This window comes from Saccopteryx leptura, chromosome 1 (genome assembly GCF_036850995.1).
Source record: "Saccopteryx leptura isolate mSacLep1 chromosome 1, mSacLep1_pri_phased_curated, whole genome shotgun sequence".
NCBI lineage: Eukaryota > Metazoa > Chordata > Mammalia > Chiroptera > Emballonuridae > Saccopteryx > Saccopteryx leptura.
In genome coordinates this window covers 267523079-267545962 of record NC_089503.1, presented here as the reverse complement: position 1 = coordinate 267545962, position 22884 = coordinate 267523079, and the positions used below count along the sequence as shown (strand labels likewise).

The following is a 22884-nucleotide window of genomic DNA, read 5'->3' as shown; positions in this document are numbered from 1 at the left end:
ATTGACTTGTTAAACTATGTGCATGAGCCACACAGATAAAATCAAAATCAACCTAAAACAAAACTATGATTAGGTAGATAGAGAAGGAGAAAAATTCTGATTGGGAGACTGAATAGGTACCTCAAGGGTAATGAAGCAAACAAAATCACAAACATAAAAATTAGGAGGTGAATCTATTATACTTATTAAAAACCTGTGTTAGAAGTTATGAAACAACCAATTAAGGAGTTAAAAGTTTCATTTCCTAAATTCACTGTTTTTACAGCACTGGGGGTCAATCTACTTAAAAAGGCAAATTACTAGCAAAAGGAAACCTTTTGGTAATATCTGAGCTAAACTTGAAATTCAAACACAAATTTAATCTAACAGCAGGGATGGCTAACATGTAGTACTATGATGCAAGCTACTCTTTTAACAGCTAGTACAAAGCTCCCCAGGAGGTGTTTATTCATTTGTTGAACAAATGTTAACTGATGCGAGAATAGCACAATGGATTTATCCAGTCTGCTAGAAATGCTGAGTAAAGGAATTAAGACACTGCCCTACCTACTCCCCTTCCCCTCAAAAAGGCTATAAAGCTGTCTTGTCATTCCAAGTGTTGAGAGACTGCAGACCATCAGAACAGCAACAACAAACATGGATACCACTGGAGCTGGTTAGAATCACAGGCTCTACCTACCCCATACCTACATGCAAAATCATAATCTGCATTTTAACAAAACTCCCAGGAAATTCATAGGCTTGAGTACTGGGATGGAGCTAATACAAATGCTGTATAAAACAAAGCACTGCACACTTTTTCGCTTTCTCTTTGGACTTCTGTAGAGTTTTTTTTTTACGGGTTCTATATATATTCCTCCGCCTACTCAAGGACCAGTAAAGAAATCAGGGCCCTGGCTGTTTGGCTCAGTAGTAGAGCATCAGCCTTGTATGTGGATGTCCAGGTTGATTCCTGGTCAGGGCACACAGAAGAAGTGACCATCTGCTTCTCCACCTGTCCTCCTCCCTTCTATCTCTCTCTCTTTCTCTTCCCTTTCCACAGCCATAGCTCAATTGGTTCCAAAGAATCAGACCCCCAGGGCCTGAGGATGGCTCCAAGGATGACTTCCTGGAACCTCTGGCTTATGCACTAAAAATAGTTCGGTTGCAACCATGGCCCAAGATGGGTCAAGGATCCCAGTCAGGGTGCATGCGGGAGTCTGTCTATCTTCCCTTCTCTCACTTGGGAAAAAAAAAAATTCTGATAATCCCAGAAATAGCTGAAAAGTAGAGGAAAGAGTAAGAACAAAATATTTATAATGTAAAAGAATACGCACTTACAATCTTGTCTTAGGCAACAAAAAAGGAGGCAGGGCTTTTTAAGCCTCAGCAGTTATCTGTCAATACTTCTATCTGAATTTTCCTCAGACTACACCTTCAGATGCCCCCAAACTCTACTGCTACCCTTTAAGGGAAAATACAACTTGATAGCAGAGGATGTTTGAGAACTATTGCACGTTCAAAGCCCCCCCCCCCCTCAATTATATGATTCTTGAGAGCAGATGCAAAGTACATACACAATCACAGTAAAGAAATAATCACTGGAGGAACTTAAGAAAAATGGGAAAATAAAACAGAACAAAACAAGAAACAAGCTTGAACTTTAATTTTAAATTATTCAAAGGTAATAGTTAAAATGCAAGACCCCCACCTGGCCCGTGGAAGTGCAGTGGATAAAGCTTCAACCTGGAATGCTGAGGTCACTGGTTGGAAACCTTGCGCTTGCCTGGCCAAGGCCCATACAACAAGCAATCAATGAACAACTACAGTGAAGCAACTGTGCGTTGATATTTTCCACTTCACCCCCTTTCTCATTCCTCTTCATAAAATCAATAAACAAAATCTTTAAAAAAAAGATTTAACTTAAAAATGCAAGACCCCAATTTTGATGAAACTAATCTAAATAATTCTCTCTTCAGATTTGCCAAACTCCTAACCCAACCAAGCCTAAGCTGTTTTGATTAATACAACATATTGCAAGCAAGTGCCTATAACCGTGATGGAGAACCTTTTTATAAAAACCGCCCACTTTTGCAGTGCTGGTCAACCTGGTCCCTCCCGCCCACTAGTGGGCGGTAGCGGAGCAACCAAACAGCGCTGCCACTGGCCCACCATGAAAGCTGGAACGCCCACTAGTGGGCGGGAGGGACCAGGTTGACCAGCACTGCAAAAGAGGGCGGTTTTTATGAAAAGGTTTGCCATCATAAAAACTTCTTCAAATCTCAACAACAGTTGATCTTGATTGGTGGACTGGAAAAGGCTTTTAATCTTGTTAATTATCTGTTCTTTCTTTTTTTCTCTCTCTTTCCTTCCTTCCCTCCTTTCTTTCTTCCTTTCTTCTCCCCTCCCCCCCCCCCCCTTAAGTGAAAGGAAGGGAGATAGAGATGCAGACTCCCACATGTGCACCAACCAGGATTCACCTGGCGACCCCATCTGGAGCCTACACTTAGACCAATCAAGCTACTGACTGCAGGAGGGGAAGAGAGACAGAAAGGGGAGAGGGAAGGGAAGAGAAGCAGATGGTCGTTTCTCATGTGTGTCCTGATAGGGGTCGAACACAGGACATCCAAACGCCAGGCCGATATTCCATCCACTGAGCCAACTGGCCAGCACCTAATCTGTGATTTCTGTTAATCATGAATTAAATAACTAAATAACTGCATCAACAAAATTTTGAGTAATTAGTATATGATAAAACTAAGCACTCATGTACATTTAATCCTCTGAGTCACAGGCAAGTACTATTAATAATTATCCTCATTTACAGGTAAGAAAACATAGTTCTCAAGTGCTTCATTACCCTCTGCCTTCCTCAGCCTACACCAGTGGTTCTCAAACTTTTTGAAGTTGGGGCGCATTTAAAATCCTACAAATTGTAGGCACACTATATACAAATTTCTGAGAAATATAATAAAGTCAAATATTAAAGAAAAAATATCAAGTCCAAATGTGTTTTTTTATTATTAATTTTAATGGGGTGACATCAATAAATTAGGGTTTTTTTTTATTAAACCAAGTGTGCTTTTATGGTAATTAAAGAAAATAAATACAAAATTAAATTGACATTAAAAAACATTTTTGTTACATTTTTTGAGTTATGCTTTTTAGAATTTGTAAAAAGGTGTTAAAAAATAAAAAAAAAGACAGGTTATCTTTTTATATATATACATTCTTAGTAAGATTTAGTAAATTCGGCAGGTCCCGGCATGAATGTGTTGTTTTTCATTCTTGTGTTTATGAGAAACATGAACCTGATGTGTCCTAGCAATTTCTTCAAAGTTTGGACATATATTTGAAAGGCAAACAATCATTTTTCTCGTCAATACATTGAAGAATTTCTCTCTCTTTACTCTTAATTGTGTTGAGTGCAGAAAACCCCCACCATACATATATCATCTTAACTTCACACCAAAGGATAGAAGAAACTTGCCTCCAGTCTTTCTGGGGAACATGGGGGGTAGTGTAAACAATCCAGCACCACAGCTTAACAGCCTTTTGCAACCTAATCAGGCAAGTGAGGTGGGGGTTGGGCAGACTGTCAGCTTACAGCCAATTCCCCACACCTCTGTCCCCCAAAAAGGTAAATTCCAAAAACCCTGTTGGTTTTCCTGTCCAAGTACTAACCAGGCCCGACCCTGCTTAGATTCCGAGATCAGAAGAGATCGGGCGCGTTCAGGGTGGTATGGCCATAGACAAACCCTGTTGGTTTTTTGGTCCCCAACAGGCACATATTTCTCTGGAATACCATAGGGCACACCTGGAGATCTTCTAGGGTGCACCGGTGCACCCTGGTGCACACTTTGAGAACCACTGACCTACACAAATAAAAATCACTTTAGAAACTTTTCCCATCTATATTAGCTTCCAAATTATTTCTTCTCTGAGCTTCCATACAACTTTTCTCAGCTGTAATATGACTCAAGGGGTTGGGTAGGTGAGAGAGAAGGGTTTTGCTATTACAATGAATAAGACAGACAAACATCCCCAAAGATTAACAAAGAACATGAACAGAATCTATACACTTTAACACACTCAAATAAATAGGTGGAAAAGGTTTTTCTAAATGGTAAATAGTGCCAGACATTGTCAACAGGTCAGAAAACAGGCAGTCCCATTCACTGCTGGAGGAAGTGAGAGCCAACACCAACTTTCTAAGGCAACTTGGTAATATACAAAATAAGCCATTTAAAAAAAAAAATAAAAGCACACTATTGACCAGCAATTCCACTTCTAGAAATATACTCTAAAGTAATAAGATCCTCATGAGGATTTGCATCATAAATTTGTAACAGCAAAAACCAAAACACCTACATGTCAAAATTAAATACACTAGACATCCATTAAATCATACTATTTACCTTAAATGTTATTGGAGGGAAAGCCTAATACAAAACTATATATGTAAGGCCAGTTTTGAAAATACATATTCACAGAAGAAAAGGGGCTTTAAACTGGAAAGATCTATGCCAAAATTTCTACAGATGTTATCTAAAAGTGGTAAAATTATATGCGATTTTTAAATTTTCATTTACTGCCTGATCAGGCAGTGGTGCAGTGGATAGAGCGTTGAACTGGGATGCGGAGGACCCAGGTTCGAAACCCCAAGGTCACCAGCTTGAGTGCAGGCTCATCTGGCTTAAGCAAAAAGCTCACCAGATTGGACCCAAGGTCGCTGGCTTGAGCAAGGGGTTACTCGGTCTGCTGAAGGCCCATGGTCAAGGAACATATGAGAAAGCAATCAATAAACAACTAAGGCATCGCAAGAAAAAACTAATGATTGATGCTTCTCATCTCTCCGTTCCTGTCTGTCCCTGTCTACCCCTCTGTTCCTGTCTGTCCCTGTCTACCCCTCTCCTGACTCTCTCTCTGTCTCTGTAAAAATTAATAAAAAAATAACTAAAAAAAATTTTCATTTACTTGCAGTGGTTTTTAAGTCAGAAGAACCAAAGTTCAACCTCTGGCTCCCCCCACTTATGAACTATGTGACTTTGGTCAAGTTACTTCATCTAATCCTTGATTTCCTTGTCTATAAAATGAAAATAGCAATACCTATCCTCAGAGGCTGGTTTGAAAGATTAAATGAGATAATGCATTTAAAGCACTTTCTTGAGCACTTAATTTTCGAGTATATCAGACATTTTATGATGTTTATACAGTATTCAGAAAGTTATTTTTTCTTAAGGAATAAAAATTCTTCATATTAACCCTTTGAGTAGTACAAATGTTCATGTATGTCCTTGTGCCTCCTGACCATCTAGAGTTTGATTGATTTATTTTAAAAATGTGTAAGCCAACATTAAAAAAAGGCAAATGTATGTTCTTCGTGTTTCCATAAATTGGTTATCAAACAAACATGATTTTAAATTAATAAAACAGTAACTGGAACTAATTTCATTTTTTGGGAAAACAACCGAACTCACTCCCAGGGGTCAGCAGCATGAAAAGAACTCACTACTCAAAGGACTAATAAATCATTGCAAGCAAGAAGTTAATGAAGCTGTAGTCTCATCAACTTGAGTGTACATATTGTGACATTTTGGCTTTTCAACAATGTTAACCAAATTCCCTGATATTCAGTTGAGAATTAAAGATAGTGAACATGTGAACAAAATAATCTATGTTTACTGAACAGTCAAAAGAGATACATTAGAAATAAAAAAGACACACTAGGTCTTTAAGATCTAGCTACTCTAGCCTGACCTGTGGTGGCACAGTGGATAAAGCGTCGACCTGGAAATGCTAAGGTCGCCTGTTCAAAACCCTGGGCTTGCCTGGTCAAGGTATATATGGGAGTTGATGCTTCCAGCTCCTCCCCCCTGTCTCTCTCTTCTCTCTCTCCTCTCTCTCTCTCTCTCCCCTCTCTAAAATGAATAAATAAATAAAATAAAAATAAAAAAATTTCTTTAAAAAAAAAAAAAAAAAAAAAAAGATCTAGCTACTCTAGAATGGCTAGTACAGCCCTAATTAAACAATTACCAAAAAACCCCTGGTCATTTCAGACACCATCAGAAACAATTAGAGTCTCCTGGAGCAAGTTCTAGGTCTAATTTAGTAAGGGGAAAGATACAAGCTCTAAGCATCAATGAACCCAAATTGTTATTTTTAAAGACTTAAATATCTTAAATATCAATTATTATACATTTTACCTCGCTGTAGACTCCACTAATCGCATATTTAGATGTGCATCCCCAACATGTACAACCTTCTCAGCAATTAGTCTGAAGCTGTAAAAATCACAGGTCAGTTAAAAGAAAAGGGTAGCTACTATATTTGGGCAATTCACCAGACCCTCCTGTGACAGAGCCTATAGATCCTGCCTATCTAAAACGAACATGTTCTGGTTCAGTAAAACATGCAAGTATGAAACCTTTCTGGAATAAGAAATTTGTGACAGTACCTCTGGGAATCCAGGTTAGGAGGGAGACATTACTTTTACTGTATACCTCTTGTATTGTTCCCATTTACCACTGTGTCTCTGTGTGTATATAATCCCAGTAGTAAAATATAAAATAACTGCCTTATACTTGGTTTGTAAAAAGGATGTGCAGACTCGATTTTGGTTATCACCAAGGAGAAAGTCAGAGGGAGACGTGGTCTCTGTATGAAATGAGAGTGCACAAAAGCCTTTTCTCTGGTAAGTGCCAAGTTTTTTATTGGCTCTAGAAACTTAACAGAATCCTACCTTGTTTATTTTTTAGTTTATTTATCTTTTAGTTTATTTACTATTATCTTTTTAAAAAATTCAGTGTATAGTTCAAAGGTTTTTACTTATAGTCCCAGAATTGTGTGACCACTATCACTACCTAAGAACACTTTTACAAGAAATGCTACCCACTGGCTCTTCCCTTTACTCCTGGCTTCCCACTAGGCCTAGCAACCACTAATCTACTTTCTATCTGAATAGGTTTGTCTATTCTGGACATGTCACATAAATGGAATCATGTAATGCGTGGTCTTTTGTGGCAGGCTTCTTCAGTTTGCACAATATTTTCAAAGTCCACCCATGCTGAAGCGTGGATCAGTAAGTACCTCACCCCTTTCTGTGACTGCGTAACAGTCCGTTATATGGATACACCACCTTTTCTTACATACATCATCAGCTGACAGACATTTGATTTGTTTCCACTTTTTGGCCTTTAACGAATAATGTTGCTATAAACTTTTGCATACAAGTTTTTGTGGATACATGTTTTCAATTCTCTTATATATTCATCAATAGAATTGATGGGTTATATGGTAAATTTCTGTGTAACTTTTTAAGGAATTGCCATAGTGTTATAATAAAGGTTTTGAAACATAACATACAGAGAAAGAGAAAAGGGCTTGTAAACTACCACTAACATTTACCTGGAGAACTCTTTTGTAATTTTATCAAGACTTGAGGTATATGTGATTCTTTCATTTAACCCCCTACAGCACAATCTCAACATCAACTTGGAAAAAAAGAAAACATTACTACTCACATTCTAGTAGCACCTGTGAAATTTTTGCATGTGATTAGCCAAGGATCTCCTAGTAACATGAACAGATTAATACCAGAAGCCACAAAGTGTTATGGAAAAATGCTTATTTTAATAAAATTGACCTTCTTAATATAACTAAAGTGAAGGAACTATGTCTTCTACTTCCTTCACATTCTCCATAGTGCTGAACTATCAACATACACTTGTGGATGAATAACTTAGGCCTTGCCTTAGCTCCATCCCCTCCTTATGCAAACCAGAGATTTAAGTTTAATGAAATAGTATTTTTAAATTTTGAACCATATATAAGCAATTCGAGGGCCTGAAGAGCAGACAGAATAGTTCTAATAACTTAGAATCATAGGTTAACATTGCTCAACTTCTTTGAGCTTTAGTGTCCTCATTTACAACATGACAATAATGTCATGTTCCTTAAATAACCTCAAAGGCTACTGAAGAAATGCAACCGTGATCATTCCTTATTGACAATTTCATTACAAATAAGTGACTTTGCTTAATTAAAACACACATGAAACAACATACTGGCTGTCTTTACTGTTAACATAAAGAGTTTTACAGTAAGGAAAAGTGACTTATAAAATCTATGGAGTAGGGGGGAGGCGAGGGGCACAAAGAAAACTAGATAGAGATGATGGAAGACAATTTTGACTTTGGGTGATGGGAATGCAACATAATCAAATGTCAAAATAACCTGGAACTGGCCCTGGCTGGTTGGCTCAGTGGTAGAGCGTCAGCCTGGCGTGCAGAAGTCCCGGGTTCGATTCCTGGCCAGGGCACACAGGAGAAGCGCCCATTGGCTTCTCCACCTCTCCCCCTCTCCTTCCTCTCTGTCTCTCTCTTCCCCTCCCACAGCCGAGGCTCCATTGGAGCAAAGATGGCCTGGGCGCTGGGGATGGCTCCTTGGCCTCTGCCCCAGGCGCTGGAGTGGCTCTGGTGCGGCAGAGCGACGCCCCGGAGCAGAGCATCGCCCCCTGGTGGGCAGAGCATGTTGCCCCCTGGTGGGCGTGCCGGGTGGATCCCGGTCGGGTGCATGCGGGAGTCTGTCTGACTGTCTCTCCCCGTTTCTAGCTTCAGGAAAATACAAAAAAATATATAATAAATAACCTGGAACTGTTTTCTCTGAACATATGTACCCTGATTTATCAATGTCACCCCATTAAAATTAATAATAATAATTTAAAAAAGATTTGGGGGACAACATAAATAAAATTGGAATTTTTATCCCCCCCCAAAAAAAATCTATGGAAATTTCTACTTTTTAAACCAGAAACTGCAAAACAAGTGAGATGAAACTTGGGAAAATTTTGGATTTTGCCTAATCTTATCCTGAAATAGTTATCAAAATAAAGTAACACGGTTCTAATTTTTAAAGTTAATCTAGGATAAAAGATCTGTCTCACAGCAGCACCAATCTGTGTTCTTTAATATCCTCTAATATATTTTCATGTTCTGCCTAGGACTCTTTCTGTCCAATTCCAATCACTTACAGGAAGTGCTTGAGCTGTTCCTTCTCACAGACAAGACAGCACAACAGCTAAGAGGTGGAAGCAAACTAACTGTCCCTCAACAGATGAACAGCTAAACAAAACACTGTCATATGCTATAATATAGATGAAACTCGAGGACATGAAATCCAATCACAGAAAGACAAATAATATAAAGTATCACTTGCAGGCAGTATCTAACTTAGTCAATCAAATACATAGAAACAGAAAGCAGAATGAAGAATACCAAGGGTTCAGGGGAGGACAGAATGGGGCAATGTTTAATGGGTCCAGTTTCAGTTTTAGAAGATGAGAAAGTTCTGGATCTGTTTTACAACAGTGTGAATATAGTTAACACTACTGAACTGTAACTTAATATGGTTAAGATATTAAACTTTACGTCAAGTGTTTTTTACAATAAATACTGCGTTAAAATATTAGAGAACTAAAAAATATTTCACTTGAAGAAATGGTTCTGTTGCTAGAAAAATAAGTAATTCTCTTTTTATGTCTAGGGGGATAAAACCCTAGGCTCAATCTCATCTCTACTACCAATTTCTATAATAACCATTTTGCATGTTGCATCCCAAAGTAAAAAATTTGACAAGAACTTATTTATTGCCTCCAAAGCCTGTGTGTCTTGAAATAGAGCCTTCCTAATCTATTAGCCAATAAAAAATATTTAAAATTCTTCTTACACTATCTTAGCAACTCCAGGTCCACAAAACTGTTACCTGTGGGAAGCTGGGAAAAACGGAGACACAAGAGTGACAGTAAAAGGTTCTATTTCCACCTTCACGTGGAGTAGACCTGAGACTTGACAAATGCAACTTTCACATCTTCAGAAAAATTTTAAAAATTTCCCACCAATCCGTTACCTACTTTGGATTTTGAACCTATTGCTTGTTTTCTATTTCATTTAGAAGGAATCTAAATTCTTCAGTAGTGTAGATTCCTTCTAAATGAAATAGAAAACAAGCAACAGTTCAAAATCCAATATACTCCTCTAATATTTCTGCCTATGGTTAAAGTGACAGTAGCTTTTAATTTAAAAAAATTACAAAGGGGAATACACTAAAACTGTCAAGTTTAATACCTTAGAGAAGATTCATCCCTCTGATACTACATCAGAAAAAAAGAAGTACCAAAAGGATTCGTAACAAACAAGACTTTATTTTATGTGTTTGTGACAGAGACAGAGAGACAGACAGACGGGAAGGGAGAGAGATGAGAAGCATCAGTTCTCCGTTGTGGCACCTTAGTTGTTCACTGATTGCTTTCTCCTATGTGCCTTGACCAGGGGGCTCCAAGCCAAGGACCACTGGGTCATGTCTATGATCCCATGCTGAAGCCAGCAACCCTGCGCTCAAGTCGGTGAGCTCTTGCTCAAGCTGGATGAACCCACGCTCAAGCCAGCGACCTTGGGGTTTCGAACCTGGGTCCTCAGAGGCACAGTCCAACCCTCTATTCACTGCGCCACCACCTGGTCTGGCAATAACACCTTCTTTATAAGCTAAATAACCACCATGTAAAAATATCCTTGATTCCACCAAATTTCAGTAAGCATATAACCACAGGCAAAATTTCAGGTTAAAGCAGAGGTTCTTAAACAGTCTTTGGTTGGTCCACAAAGACCCTGAACTGGGTAAAGAAGATCATTCAAACTTCAGAAGAGAAAAATCCAGTTGACATTTAAATATTCAAGAAAGTCAACCAATAGAAACTACAATTTCCTTGGTATAGTGGTATACAGAAGCATTCAATGATTTGCCAAGGATTCCACATATGCCGCAAAGATCTAGATTAGATTTAAATCAACTGCTAATAGTAAGTAAAAATAATTCATATTAATGAAAAATTAGCTTTCTTTTTTAATAAACCCAATGTTTGGATATGGAAAGAAAATTAGTACAGCAAATTTTAAAAGTCCTACATACTATGACAACATTCTTAAGGGAAGAAAATAGTAAAAAAAAAAATACTAAGAAATATAGTTGATACTGCATTCATAGAATAGAAAATTCAGCAACTATACTGCTCACAAAAATTCAGGGATATTTTACAGCTTCACATTCATTTTGAAATATCCCCTAATTTTTGTGAGCAGTGTATTTTAAAATAGAATACTGTTGTACTTTATAGTAGAATTTAAAGAAAAATACTGTTCCTTCACCTTTCCCTCCCCTTAGTATATAGTTAAAATAGTTGGGAAATAGAAAGTTATGACTTTTTTTCAAGAAAAAACAACAACAACACATCAAACTACAACATGTTGGGCTCAAAACACAATGTCAAGGCACCAACATTTTTCTAATGACCAAGTAGCCAATCCAGAAATGTCACTAGACTAGGTTGACTTCAGTAATAATCCTACATTAACTATTAATGACAGGTGGACCTGAGCAGAGAGTGGAAAATGCTCTACAGTACTTTGACAGCTAAATTATTTTGGCAAATATATATCAGTATTTAATCTAAGGAACAGTTAAAATTCAAAACAAAATTTAAAGTCCTGAGAGTATTCTTTCTTTACCAAGATCCCCAGATGAAAGAGTTTAAGGCAGAGCTAACAGAGTATCTAAAGAACAGCAAGAAAGTAGGCTGGAACAGTTTCCAGTCACAGGAAAGCTTTAATACAGGGGTCCCCAAACTATGACCTGCGGGCCACATGCGGTCCCCTGAGGCCATTTATCCGGCCCCCGCTGCACTTCCGGAAGGGGCACCTCTTTCATTGGTCAATGAAAGGAGCACATTGACCATCTCATTAGCCAAAAGCAGGCCCATAGTTCCCATTGAAATACTGGTCAGTTTCTTGATTTAAATTTACTTGTTTTTTATTTTAAATATTGTATTTGTTCCCGTTTTGTTTTATTACTTTAAAATAAGATATGTGCAGTGTGCATAGGGATTTGTTCATAGTTTTTTTTATAGTCTGGCCCTCCAACGGTCTGAGGGACAGTGAACTGGCCCCCTGTGTAAAAAGTTTGGGGACCCCTGCTTTAAGACATTCATGCACAAAAGTAGCACACTATTGTGATCACTCACTGATCCTGTGGTTCACAAGTCTTCTAATGCACTGGGTACAATAAAAACTATTAGGAAACTAAACCAACAGTCAGATATTTCTGCATGGCAGATTTCTTTTAAACTTATTAAAATCCGAGGGCCCCAAAGACCTTTAAATTTTAAAAGTCTCTCTAATGTCTAGTATAATTTAAAAGAAGATGCCTAGATTCTCTTAACTGCTTCTGTATTCAAATATGACCCTTGCTGTGTTGGTTAAATATATGAAGAAAACCCAGCCTCACTCAGGTAAATAGTTGGAAAGGGAGTATTTTAATAGGCTTTGCAGGTAGTTATGGACATCTCTTAGATATTACACCAAAACGCAACATGTCATAGTTTCTTAAAGGTTTGTGGAATCTGAAACCCTGTTAGTTGTCTGTTATATTAAAATCCAATGTTCTATCTTGCATTTATATTGTGCATGATAATATATTTATATTATGCATGATTTTTTTTAACATCACAGGCATTGGTCATTCGTAAAATGATTCAATTAATGCAGATCTTCCAAATGCTAACACATTTCATTACATAATATCAAAAATCAGTCAATAATATTACTACTAATCTCATCTGAAAAATCTTTAGGTATTGGTAACTTAACAAGCTCAGGGTGGCAGACACCGATTTCTAAAATTCTATTTTTTCCTTGAAAGTTCAAAATTTACAACGGGCAACAAATACTGTCCACTGAGGTAACAGATTCCCTTCTCATTTAAGATGTCTGCCAAACATCACAGTCTTAATAACCATAGTTTGTCAGTAGTGCCTACTAGCAAAAATAATGTTCAATGAAAAGAAAAGCTTGTTCAGCTTGAAGCTCAGTAATTACTTACACCAATACCTTCCTTCAGAGAACCACTGCACTCTGGTCTGCAGCACAAGTGCTTTCTGTGTGCTTCTCATTTTGGCACACAAAAAGACATGTACATGCCTGACTGGTGATGGCGCAGTGAATAGAGCATCAATCCGGTACACTGAGGTCCCAGGTTCAAAACCCCAAGGTCCCTGGCTCAGCTGGAGACCCCCAGTCAAGACACATAAGAAAAGCAATCAACGAATAACTAAAGTGCCGCAACTATGAGTTGATGCTTCTCATCTCTCTCCCTTCCTGTCTCTCTCTCTCCCCCTAAAAAACAAAAACAAAAACAAAAACAGAGAGTCAAGACTTAATAAAATTATGAAGTTTTACTATTTCATCAAGGACATTCTTAAAGAAAATTGGCATTTTTTAACTGCTGGTACATGGTGATGGAAGATGACCAGGATTCCTTACCAGTCTTGTTTGTTGCCAGCCTTGATTCATGTTAAGGCGCTAGCAGATCTACCCGCATTGCAAATTGTACCACTGGTGCAAATTCATCTTTGTGTTATTATGAAAATATGTAGTTTTGACGTAAACCTTTTAAAAGAATAGAAGGGTCTTCCAGACTACGCTTTGAAATACAATAAATGATAGTTGTTTTAACAGTAATGGACCCTTCCTGACCAGAACAATGCTCGTATGTACAAGCACACATAACACAATCTTATGTACAACTTCAGAAGGTTCACAAAACCCTTGGAGCCCATTTATATAGCACGTTCTATCTAGCTTAAGAAATCCATTAGCAGAAAATTCAGGTCTCCAAATTGGATTCAACTACTTCAAAACAATAATCATCTACTAGGCATTATAAACTATTATAAGCAAGACACATTCAAACCACCTCACACACCTTCACTTGAACTAAAAAAGTAGCTCAAGGTTTAAATATATAAAATTTCATTAGAGAAAATAAAATTTTAAGATAAGAATCATAGTCCACTACCTGCTCAAGGACACTCAATAAATTAACCTTCCTAGCCTAGTTTCTCATCTGCGATGGAAAAACAACAGGGTTTACATATTTAATAGTTTTTCTGCAGAGATTAATGATTACATATAAGACATCTAAAACAATATCTGGCATGTGGCACATAGTTAGGCACGCAATAAACGCTGGCTGCTGAAATTACTTACAATGGCCATGCTATCTCTTCCTTATACTAACTATACAGTGGGAATAATTAAATTCAATTATCTATAAAACATATAGTACATATATTACAAGGCCTTTACTGCAAAACATAATTACTCAATTTTAATTTCCATTAACACCTAGAAGGACCAGATTATTGCGATAGTAGCTAAACCATCTATCTCCAACCCTCCAACTGTCCTATTTAACAGCATAAGAAACTTAAAATATACTTTATCTTTCTTCCTACAACTCAACTAAACCAGGCAATTTATGTGTACAAATACTGTACACAATATATAGAAAACTTTTTACTAATAAATTCTTTGCTTCAAACAACCTTTCATCATTCTGCTTATTCCACAATTTTCAAGGATTTTAAAATTTAGTTCGCTAGAAGAGAGTATAAAGAAATAACTAAATTAATTTGTGGTTTTTTTCTTATTTTAGTAACCTAAGACAAAATGCCAGTTAATATTCTTCCAAAGCCATTAACTCTTTTTTTTTTCATTTTTCTGAAGCTGGAAACAGGGAGAGACAGTCAGACAGACTCCCGCATGCGCCCGACCGGGATCCACCCGGCACGCCCACCATGGGGCGGCGCTCTGCCCACCAGGGGGCGATGCTCTGCCCATCCTGGGCGTCGCCATATTGCGACCAGAGCCACTCTAGCGCCTGGGGCAGAGGCCAAGGAGCCATCCCCAGAGCCCGGGCCATCTTTGCTCCAATGGAGCCTTGGCTGCGGGAGGGGAAGAGAGAGACAGAGAGGAAAGTGCGGCGGAGGGGTGGAGAAGCAAATGGGCGCTTCTCCTGTGTGCCCTGGCCGGGAATCGAACCCGGGTCCTCCGCACGCTAGGAACTCTTTTTTTTTAATCAATAAAGGACTATGAAACAAATTAGTATCTTTAAAAAAAGCAAGGATACTGCCCAATACTAGATAAATATGATCATTCATGCTATGTGATGGGCAAATTTACATAACTTCAAATGACTGAACTGCTGGTAAATGATAGACTTCCATCAGCAGTGATGCCCATGTGAAAAGAACAGAGCACCACCAAACAGGACACAAGGTAAAATGCTGAACAAGACCATGGCTATAGGTCATTAGGCTTTGGAATACAGCTAATGATATTCAAAATCTGTAAACAACAGGGTTCTACCATTTTTTCTACTCATCGAGCCTAGTACCTAAATCTAACATGCATACTACTCTAAGAAACATGCAACATTATACAGAAAATGGATTTAAAGCCATTAAATATTATGTGAAACCCCAAAGATGATCTGTTTCCCAAAAATTTATGCATGTCCTTATTTGGGGAGTACCTCCACTCTACCACTGACAGTGTTTTCCCCACAACCATCCATAAGCATCTAAATCCTACCAAAAATAAACAGGCAGCAAAGTGCTGAAAAGATGCAATGCATTTGGATCCAAGGTTCATAAAAACAGGCTTCATGTAATAAAATCATATTCTAAAAAAAGTTTATCAAATATGAAGATAAGGAGAATTACACTCCCATTAAAATAATGAAAATCCTAAATATTAATATTTAAGAATATTATATTAAATTAACAAAAATTCTAAGCCTTGAGTGACTTAAGTCCAGTGAAGACTTATTTTTTAATTAAGGTGTGGGAGTCCAACATCTCAAACAACTTAACTTACCAATAGTAATGATGTTGAGCTGTTTCTTTCCAGCACATCTTTGAGAATTAACAAGATTTGAGTAAAAAGAACAACTGAAATCACCTGATCCAGTCCTGTAATCTTAAGGTAAAACATACTGGAAGCCAGAGGAGTGATTATCTACAGTGATATATAAATATATACTAGTCTGTTACTAGGCTAACAGTCTTTCTATTATACAGCTGTATCTCACTAATCCAGTTATAAAGCCTACCATGTAAATAAATCCATGACGGCCAGAAGGATCAGCCTAACTTTCACCTCCTTTCTTCCCCCTTCATAACCTCATAATAATACCATTTATATTCCTTCACTCAACAAATACTGAACACCTACTGTGTGGTAGGCATTGTTCGAAACCCAGCAGTTCTTTTTTGTACAGGCTGTCTGCTATGGAGCACAAAGATACATTAGTCCTGCTCTAAGCTTACAGCATCACCTCAGAGGTTTGAGTACTAAATATTATAGATACAAAATGTTATTAAGGAAGATAAAAAGGGAGATCAAGGATTCTAGGCTTGAAGGACAGGATTCTAATAAGAGAACTGTGGGAGGGGTATCAGGCATTCTAAGGGGAGACCAGCAGAACACAAACACCCAAAGTAGGCGTACAGGCTTGTTTGAACAACATCCATTTAGCTGTACTATAAACCAGTGGTCCCCAACCTTTTTCGGGCCACAGACCAGTTTAATGTCAGAAAATATTTTCACGGACCAGCCTTTAGGGTGGGACGGATAAATGTATCATGTGACCGAGACAAGTGTCAAGAGTGAGTCTTAGACAGATGTAACAGAGGGAATCTGGTCATTTTTAAAAAATAAAACATCATTCAGACTTAAATACAAATAAAACGGAAATAATGTAAGTTATTTATTTATTCTTTCTCTGCGGACCGGTACCAAATGGCCCATGGACCGGTACCGGTCCGCGGCCTGGGGGTTGGGGACCACTGCTATAAACCACACCAGGAAATAAACTTAGAAAAGTAGAGGCCACTGTGGTGAAGAGTCTCATACTCTAGGCTGAAACAGCTGAAAGTAATTCATAATTCTGTGGACACCGTGACCACTGAAGATTTCTAAGGAAAAAAACAGTGGGACTCTGTTGAAGGTTAACTCAAGAAAACACGGCACAAGAAGCAGGGAATCATTTCAGAAGTTATTGCAATCCTGATGAGATACTGAGACCCTGAACTGAGGTAAAAATGGTTTGCCAAGACAACCATCCTAAGTAGGAAGGGAACGACAGACAATTAGGAGACTCTGATGGGAAAAGAACTGGGATGTATCATTAACCGAAAATACACAAACTAAGCTAACTGTTGAGGTAGATGTAACTTGTTTAGAGATTAGTATAAGCCAAGGGAAGGCAATGTATTAACCTGATTTTAATTCAGAAAAGCAAACCTTCCCTTAGTAAAATAAACATGATAGACTATGATATGCAAAGTATGCAAAAAAACCCAAATTAAAGCAGTTTAATTTGAAAATTGGGTTTTTTATACTCTGTACATTTTTATAGACATAGGTATTAGAATAATTTATATTTTTATTTACCATCTATAACCAAGCCCCAGCATGTTAAGATGCTAGGAATGCACTGTATGTTCAAGCAATACAGGTATTTAACAACCTCAGAAGAAAATTATTTAATGATTTAAGAGCAAGATGAAGCTACTAAGTATCATCAGCAGAAGAGAACTGATCCATTATCTATATCACAATCCTTTGGCTCAGTTAGGTAAGTCTGGAATCATCAATTTCTTCAGATTAAATAAAACCCCTGTACCTAATTTGGGAGCCCATCTGCAACACTGCTTTCTGAAATGAGACATAAGGGTTTACCTGAACTGACTTATTCTCAGGACTGAATGGTTAGTTCAATGACAAAGGAACAACCTACCAAATTAGTTTCTGGAACATGAAACTTTTTATTCAAAGTTTCAATGGTAGGGCTGAAGGGGACCCAAGTTTTGCCACCCAAATATAAGGGATATTGATTTTGGGCTGGTTGTTAGAAAAAAAAAAAATTCAGAAAGAACTTGTGACTCTCCCTCTACCCACTTAAAGGAAGGGAGCATGACCTTAGCATCATAATATAAACTAAATGTAGCAGACAGAGAAATCTAACAAAGCCTGTTTGTTGAACTTCACTCTTTTTAAGTGGCCCAGCAAGAATTTGGGTACATGTTCACTCACTTATCTACCTATAAACTGCCTGCTTTCCCTGTAAAATCCTACACCCCCAAACATCCATTCTCCTTTGTGCACAGTGACATATAAACCTTAGCTTCCCAAAGCTAAGGGAATGAGACTTTGGGTCTCATTTTCTTATGGCACCCTCATGTACTTCTGTAATAAATATCAGACATTTTCCCCTATTAAAAAAAAATAAACAAACAAAAAACATCCACGTGGTCTCTCCACCTACCATTTAACAAGTAAACTATGAGCTTCTTCAGGGCAGGGTTTATGTTCTAGACCAGAGGTCAGCAAACCGCGGCTTGCGAGCCACATGCATCTTAATCAGATTGAGTATGTTTTAGCAAAAGCCAGCTTAGGAGTACCCTAATTAAGTTAATAACAATGTACTTACCTGTATAGTTTAAGTTTAAAAAATTTGGCTCTTGGCCTGACCTGTGGTGGCGCAGTGGCTAAAGTGTCGACCTGGAAATGCTGAGGTCGCCGGTTCGAAACCCTGGGCTTGCCTGGTCAAGGCACATATGGGAGTTGATGCTTCCAGCTCCTCCCCCCTGTCTCTCTGTCTCTCTCTCTCCCTCTCTCTCTCCTCTCTAAAAATGAATAAATAAAATAAAAAAAAATAAAAAAAATAAAAATTTGGCTCTCAAAAGAAATTTCAACCGTTGTACTGTTGATATTTGGCTCTGTTGGCTAATGAGTTTGCCAACCACTGTTCTAGATACCTCATAGCCCCAATGCTCAGATTTCAGGAGGCCCCCAACAGATCTCTCATAAAAGGAATCAATGGAAATTAACCAAAGAATATTTTTCTAGTATACAGCACTCTCATAACTTGGTGAGTATTACACAACAGCTCAGAGCTAGTGATCCAAATCTGAGTGCCTACTCTTCAACAGGTAAAGGAGTTACAAAATAAGTTACATATGATTCCTCCCTTGAACTTAGAATTTATTTCTCTAAAGTCCAACACCAAAAGGTTTCACCAGAAAACCTTGATTTGCCCTATCTGTGTGACCATCAATAAGTCTCTTAAATTCTATAAGGCTCTGGTTTTTCATAATAAACAGATGAGGATTCAAAAGAAATGTAAGCGTGCCCTCTAAAGTATCTCAGGTACAATGTATGCCAGTTGGCTCCCCACAGGACTCACCAAACTCTGATCAGACACTTCACTAAAAATGACAATGACATAAACAAACGCAAGCCTTCTACCGGCTTAGCACAAAGCCATCATCCTACAATCACTGGAAAAATCTGCAAAACAACAGTACTCTATAAACTAAGTCAGAAATAGGGTCTTACTATGTTAGAAAAATATAATCTGAGAAAGATGACTTATAAACTTTCACTAGACAACATTTTAAAATTAAAAGTACATGTTTTCATTTATCTGAGTTATGCTGGAAAATTCCTACTGTAATTCAAGACACAGAATACTATTAAAATTCAAACTTTAAAACTGCTGAATGATGAAATAATGCAACTACTTTTGGGGAAATAATGCCTCCTCAACCTAAGACCATCTCCAACAAGTGCAAAATTCTAAAGTTTCAAAACATTAAACTTTTGAAATAGACTAATTAAAAAATATATAGAGGGCCTGACCTATCGTGGCGCAGTGGATAAAGCGTCAACCTTGTACACCGAGGTCACCGGTTCAAAACCCTGCACTTGTCTGGTCAAGGCACATATGGGAGTTGATGCTTCCTGCTCCTCCCCCCTTTCTCTTTCTCTTTCTCTCTTTCCTCTCTAAAATGAATAAATAAAAAATTAAAAAAAAAAAAAACAAAAACCAAAACATCTGACCATCTTAAAAAAATATATATATATATAGAGGAAAATTTAAGACTTAAGTACTTCAACTGATCAAGTCCAGCTTGTAACAGCACAAGAATAAGCTCCCCAGAAGACAGCCATTGTATTCACAGCACTGTTATTTTCTTATTCACCTCAATTAATCCTTACAAGACAATAAAACACATCTTTTGAGCAAGCATTTCTTTACAGAATATGCCAATCAACATCTCACTCTCAATTCAATGTAGGTAAGTTTAAAAAGCCTCCCTTAAAAATAAAAGAGACTGTCAAGATGCTTCTGAGATAAATGCTGATGGCACCTATTTCAACTTAATTATCTAAAAATGAAGTACAAACACGAAAAGCACCACCTTTTATTTGTACCTGGAAGTTTATATAGCAAGGAAACCTTTATCATATAGACCTTCGATTTTTCTTTTGGTTTTTTATATATATCATCTCCTGCTCCTTTCAGGAAAATAATGAAGCATAAAAAAAATGAAAGATTGAAGACTATTTTCCAGAAAGGTGACTTTTAAAACTGTTCTTCGACAACACAAAATGTTCTTAAAAAATTAGGGGATATTTTATCGCTTCACAGTCATTTTGAAATATTCCTTAAGTAAATGCATTCTTACCTTCTGCTACATCATCATCTACTGCTCCTTTCACCTGAGAAAAACACCACTGAATATCATTCCCTCCTCCAGCTCCTGGAAAAAGAACACATACCAATTAAAACTTAGTTCTGTCCATGTTTACTCTGGTAAACACTGAGATGGTATCCATGGTTGGCATGATACTCATAGCTTAGTACTGCCCACATATCCAACCACCACCCCAGAGCATGAATTTTAAAAAAAGCTTTAGTCCCCAATAGTTGGTTTTGCTTTAGAAAGAAAGAGATTACAGGTATGAAATATTAAAAGGCCATGTACTGTCACTAATGCTGTATATGTGTTCAAAATTTCCCTTTTCCTCAGGATAAAGGCCTAACACTTAAACAAGACCTACCAGAAAAAAAGCAAATACCAAAAGTTAAGAATTTTCCTTTAAGGTTACAAAAAGCCTGCAAAAGAGTCAACAAGGTTAAACTACCATAAAACAAGACCTGTGCAGAAAAATTCAGGAACACACTGCCTGGGTGAGGAGTAATGATTCATAGGAACTCTATCACCAAAGCGCACAAACAGCAAACACAACAGTCACCACCCATTCCTTGCATTTCATTACCAGAAAATCACTGGCTCCAGAGAGGAAAAGCCAAAATGAATATGGGTGAAAAAGACTGTCAAAGGAAGCCTGTCTCTTCACCTCATCCCGAAGATATCAAAGGACCTTGCAAATAATTTTATTAATGTGTCATTGATCTTGTGCCAAGCAATTTAAATTTTACATAATTACTCAACAAGGCCAAAAAAGCAACTCGTTTTTTTATAGCAAACCGTAAGTCAACCCAACCTGTAAACTTTTCAATGGTTTAATAATCTATCTAAATATTGGTAAAAAGCCAGGAAAATTGGTTTGGTCCCTGAATGTTTCCATATATTTCACTTTTAAGCATTGAGGAGGAAATGTCCGGGGGATCTACGGAGAATCTAGAATTGATTCTACTAGATGAAGATATTCAGCCACACCAAAATGTACGCAAGTAACCAACAAAGCAATTACCTTTCTCTACCTTCACTTCAATTCCTTGCTAAATATTCCAACCTGTTTTTCTCTTTTCACTTTGCATCCTCCTCCCTGTGCTTTTACCTAAATCTCTCTTCTCTTAGCTATTTATATCACTGAACTCCACAACTATTTTAACTAACTCAATTGAAACCCTTTTGGGAAAACGACATCTGCACAAAAGCTAACATGCAAAACGGGAAAGTTGAAATCACTTTTTTCATGCAACTTATCAAAGGCCTTGCATTATTCGGACATGAAAGGTAAGAAACGAAAGGGAGATGATTCGAGACAAGAAATTCGGTTTACAGTCTCAAAAATGTACGTGCTCACGTGTGTCTGTGGGGGTGAACGACACATTGTATTTTAACTTGTAAAGCACCCTTCCTTCTCAGTGCAAAATATATTTGTATAAACATCCAAGGAGGTTTGCAGCGGGGGAAAAACAGTAATTAAATGAAGGAAGATCCGCCAGAAAGCCCGGCGAGAGGAGGATGAAGGTTACACAGGCTCCAAAGCAGTAAGCACAAATCTGCACTCGCCCCCACCCCACCCCGCCCCACCCACGCCTTACCCCCAGCTCCTGGCGCACACCCCACCCCCATCCATGCCAAGGTTTCAGCCCTCATCTCAAAAGCCCTGTCGACATCACAGCGACCACTCGCTGCACCGGAACCTTCCCCACCCCCACCCGCCCCACTGGACCAATTCCCCGAAATCCCAGGGACACCCCGTGGCTCTGCGAAAGGCGGCCCAGGCGGTCGCTAGGGGGTGATGACGGAAGGAAGGAGGAAGCGGTGCCTTGTCAGTGGCCGAGGGTTATTTCTCCTTTACCTGCCATGTTGCGCTGCAAATGGTGACCCTGCTGGGTTCCTCGGGGTCTCCGCTTCCTGAACTCACCCCCCTCACCTAGGGATGGGGGGGGCAGAGAGGGCGGATGGCGGCGGATGGCACCTGTGGGGGCTCGGGGCGGGGGTCAGAGGAGAAGGGGCGGGCAGACGAGCCAGTAGGATGGTGGATTTCACTCCGGGGCTTCCACGCTTTCGCTTCCTCCGGCAGCAGCGGCGGGAACTACGACAGCCACGGCGGCGGCTGCACCGGCAGAGGTAGGCGACTCCACTTTCAAAATGGCGCCGGCTGGCCTGGCTAGTGACGTCACCCAGGGCGGAGCCGCCGAGCTAGACTGGAGGGGCGGGGCGGGGTCCGGGGAGCTCCTGGAACCGCCCCTTCCCACCCTGGCCCCGCCCCTTCCTGCCCCGCCCCGCCCCGCCCCTGCGTCCGGGCCGCCTGGTCGCGGATAAGTAGGGCCACGCTCTGGCTGGGTCTGGTCCCTGCTAGTTCCTCCCCACCGCTCGCTCCTCTGTTCCGGCACGCCGTCCTGCTGCACAGGGGTGTCCTGAGCTCTAGCGCCGCGGTCCAGACTGTGGGCCCGGCTCCGCTGTGC

The 22884-nt window shown here is 38.9% G+C and overlaps 1 protein-coding gene across 1 annotated transcript in view; it reads right to left on the bottom strand.

Annotated features, from left to right (window-relative positions):
- The window catches only part of PPP2R2A (protein phosphatase 2 regulatory subunit Balpha), an 87985-nt gene extending 65406 nt beyond the window's left edge, over window positions 1-22579 (bottom strand). The window contains exons 1-2 of the mRNA XM_066352084.1: window positions 22275-22579; window positions 20405-20479 (exon numbers count right to left, since the gene is read on the bottom strand). Coding sequence (XP_066208181.1) covers window positions 20405-20479; window positions 22275-22281 — 82 coding nt within the window. The 5' untranslated portion in view covers window positions 22282-22579. The remainder of the gene's footprint in view (window positions 1-20404; window positions 20480-22274) is intronic.
- Window positions 22580-22884: the final 305 nt, after the last annotated feature.